The 2826-nt window shown below is 39.4% G+C and overlaps 1 protein-coding gene across 1 annotated transcript; it reads right to left on the reverse strand.

Moving 5' to 3' along the window:
- Positions 1-2155: 2155 nt before the first annotated feature.
- On the reverse strand, positions 2156-2823 carry GRP (gastrin-releasing peptide; the record flags this gene model as incomplete). Its single annotated transcript, XM_010150267.1, has 2 exons — positions 2156-2406; positions 2751-2823. Coding segments are annotated over 2 exons (324 nt in total), but the record flags the coding sequence as incomplete, so codon positions are not given.
- Between the last annotated feature and the right edge of the window lie 3 nt (positions 2824-2826).

Here is a 2826-nt window from a genome sequence, read left to right on the forward strand (position 1 = left end):
TTTTTTTTTTATTCTTGTTAAATTTATTTTAAATTGATAAATTTATATATATTTCAATTGATAAATAAATTTAATTCTTGATAAGGTGTGAGCATTAGTGGTGAATAATGCAATGAATGAACATACACAAGATTCCAAATTGAGTTACTTGAAGTACATATCTGTATTTACTTCTGCAGCCTTCAGCCTTGGGTATTTCTGCTCTTAAATTTAAAATTCAAATTTTAAATTAAGCGTCCATGAAGCAAAGTCTGCATAGTACATTTCTTCCCAACAGTGCTGATGTTCTGTAGATGGGACCATGGTGGTTGAACACAGGCAGACAGACTCCTCATGGTTAGCACCTCAGCCTGGAGTATTACAGCCCCCTCTATGGGGATGCGGTCTCGAGACAGCTGTTCCATCAGCTGACAATAGGGTTCATGGTTTACCTCTTTTTGGTCACATTTCAATACCTCCATCCAACAGGCCATTTCACAGTGAATAGTAACCCACTGTAAATATGCTGTCTAGTTTCTCCTAGAATTAGTTTCTACGTCAAACTCCAACACAATAGGGCTGGAAAAGTATTTAATGGCAAGTACCAACTTCTATATACTGCACAATCATCAGTTTGCCTGGACACCTTCCACAGAGTCAGGTAGCTACACCCAGCAGCCCTTGTACATGCACACTTTCGTTAGCTGCGGTACAGCAGTACCTTAAATTAAGGTGTTGTCTAACCGTCGTTTGTGCACCTTCATGTCCCAAAAAATCTACAGAATCAAAATCAAAAGGTTGTTTATGCTCTTGTATCACTGTGTACACATATGACCGAATTTCATATATATAGCAGAATTCCACCTTTATAGAAAAACAAGGCATCCTTTATTAAAAATAACTATTATAATTATTTAAATGTTTAGGAAATTACCACAACCCTCAAAAAAAGTAAAGCATGTTCGTTGTGATCTTGAGGTTGTCTTCATCTGGAAGGCAGTCCTCAGAAAGATACACAGCTTAACTTTCAGGCTAAGCCAAAGGAAAGACAGTGCATTGTTATTGTATCTAGGCTGCATATAATTGGGTATTTGTGTCCAACAGCAGGAAAGTACAGGTCACATACCACTTCCACGAGGATGTTTTACTTCAAGATAGGGACTAAATAAGTGTTAATGTAAGTAATGCTGGAAATCAAGGGTTCTATGGCAAAATGAGGTTCTACAAGCTGTCATATACCTTAGTCACATGAATGACATGATTTTTTACTAATCACTGGAGGAATCTGGATATTTAAGGCAATAATCTCATTATTCCACATGTATGTTCATTGCCTGACCACAAAACATGGATATTAAAGTACACATATATATGATTCAACTTATTGGAGGCAACTTTCCACCTCTGTAGGTAAGATATATTACCAGACTCTTTTACAAGTCAAAATACTTCCCTCTTTACATAGCATAATGGAATTCGTTAATCTAATTTTATTACAAAGCTGCACACTACAGAGCTGAAGATGACTTTAAGTTTCCTTTTTAGATAGCATTAATCACAGTTATTGTAAGCATCACTGTCATAAAACCAGGAAAAAAAACAGTAGACAGTGTTCGTGTCAGTGGTGTGAAAGGCTTAAATTGCGACTTAATTTAACAGGTAAATCTTTACTCATGTTCAAGTCAAAATCTAAGTATTCACTGACTTCACTGCACCAGGATTTCAGAAGGGAGACTGGGACCAAGTTAGCCCAGGAATATTAAAGACATCATTTTACAGCAGAATAATGGGAAGGGGGAAAAAAAATGTTCCTATTAATGTTCATTAATGACTGTTATTCTATTTCAGTGTCGCACAAAAGAATTCTGCAGCTGTATCCCCATTACCGTATCTGATGTGTTATAAAAAGTTCTGTAGTAAATTTTGCAATTTACATTATGTTCTTTACACCCTGATTACTTTCTATTGCACCTCACCAATATCCTTCCATGTGTATTTTATAGGATATTCCAAAGGAATAGGGTGAATCTGTCCCAAAGTCTTGTCATCTGGAGAAATACTTGTAAGTACATTAACCTGGGGGAAGAAGAGGTGGGTCCAAGGCACACAAAAATGTTGCTGTAAAACAAAATTCGGATATATGGAGTGGGTTTTTTACAGGTCTTATCTTACTTACATCTTTCCAACTGCTCTTGTCATCTGTCTCCTGGCTGTTCCTGGCATTCCAGGGAAGCCCTCCTTTTAAAAAGTGAGCACTTTTTTTTTCATTCCCTTCCAGCAGCCGTAGCAAGTATTTTGAGATTTCTTCCCGCTGCAGATAGTCTTCCAGCTGCTTGATATTTTCAGGTAATGCTGAAAACGGTGTCTTGTTTTCTTCTTCATAAACATAAGGAGAATCTCCAGTGCTCTTTTTCCCCATTAAATGTCCTGTAAGAAAAACGAAGGTAGCATCAAACTAACCAAAACCGGGTATAGATCCGATTGTTCCAACATCAGCTGGAAGTTCGGATTGAGATGGGAAGGGAGGGAAAGGGTTTAGATGATTTCAAAGCTGAAGCCCAGAGGGAACTGAAGATTCTGGCACTGGGTCACACACTGTTTTCTCAGAGAAGACGTTGCTGGGGTCGGGCAGAAATAATGGAGCATTTTACCTGGAGTCAGGAAGAAGCACCCAGCAAAATTTGCTGTATTAAAAGGATGAAGAAGTCGTGGGGTTTGAGACCTGCCCGGGCGGTGGGTCTCGGGACGGAGCGGGAGGCACGGAGACTTACCCACAGCCCAGTGGCTGCCGCGAGGGTAGATCTTGGGAAGTGCGGGGGAGCCGCCGGCTTGTAACGGGGCCGCGCC

Source organism: Eurypyga helias, unplaced genomic scaffold, assembly GCF_000690775.1.
Source record: "Eurypyga helias isolate BGI_N326 unplaced genomic scaffold, ASM69077v1 scaffold26544, whole genome shotgun sequence".
Taxonomy (NCBI): Eukaryota; Metazoa; Chordata; class Aves; order Eurypygiformes; family Eurypygidae; genus Eurypyga; species Eurypyga helias.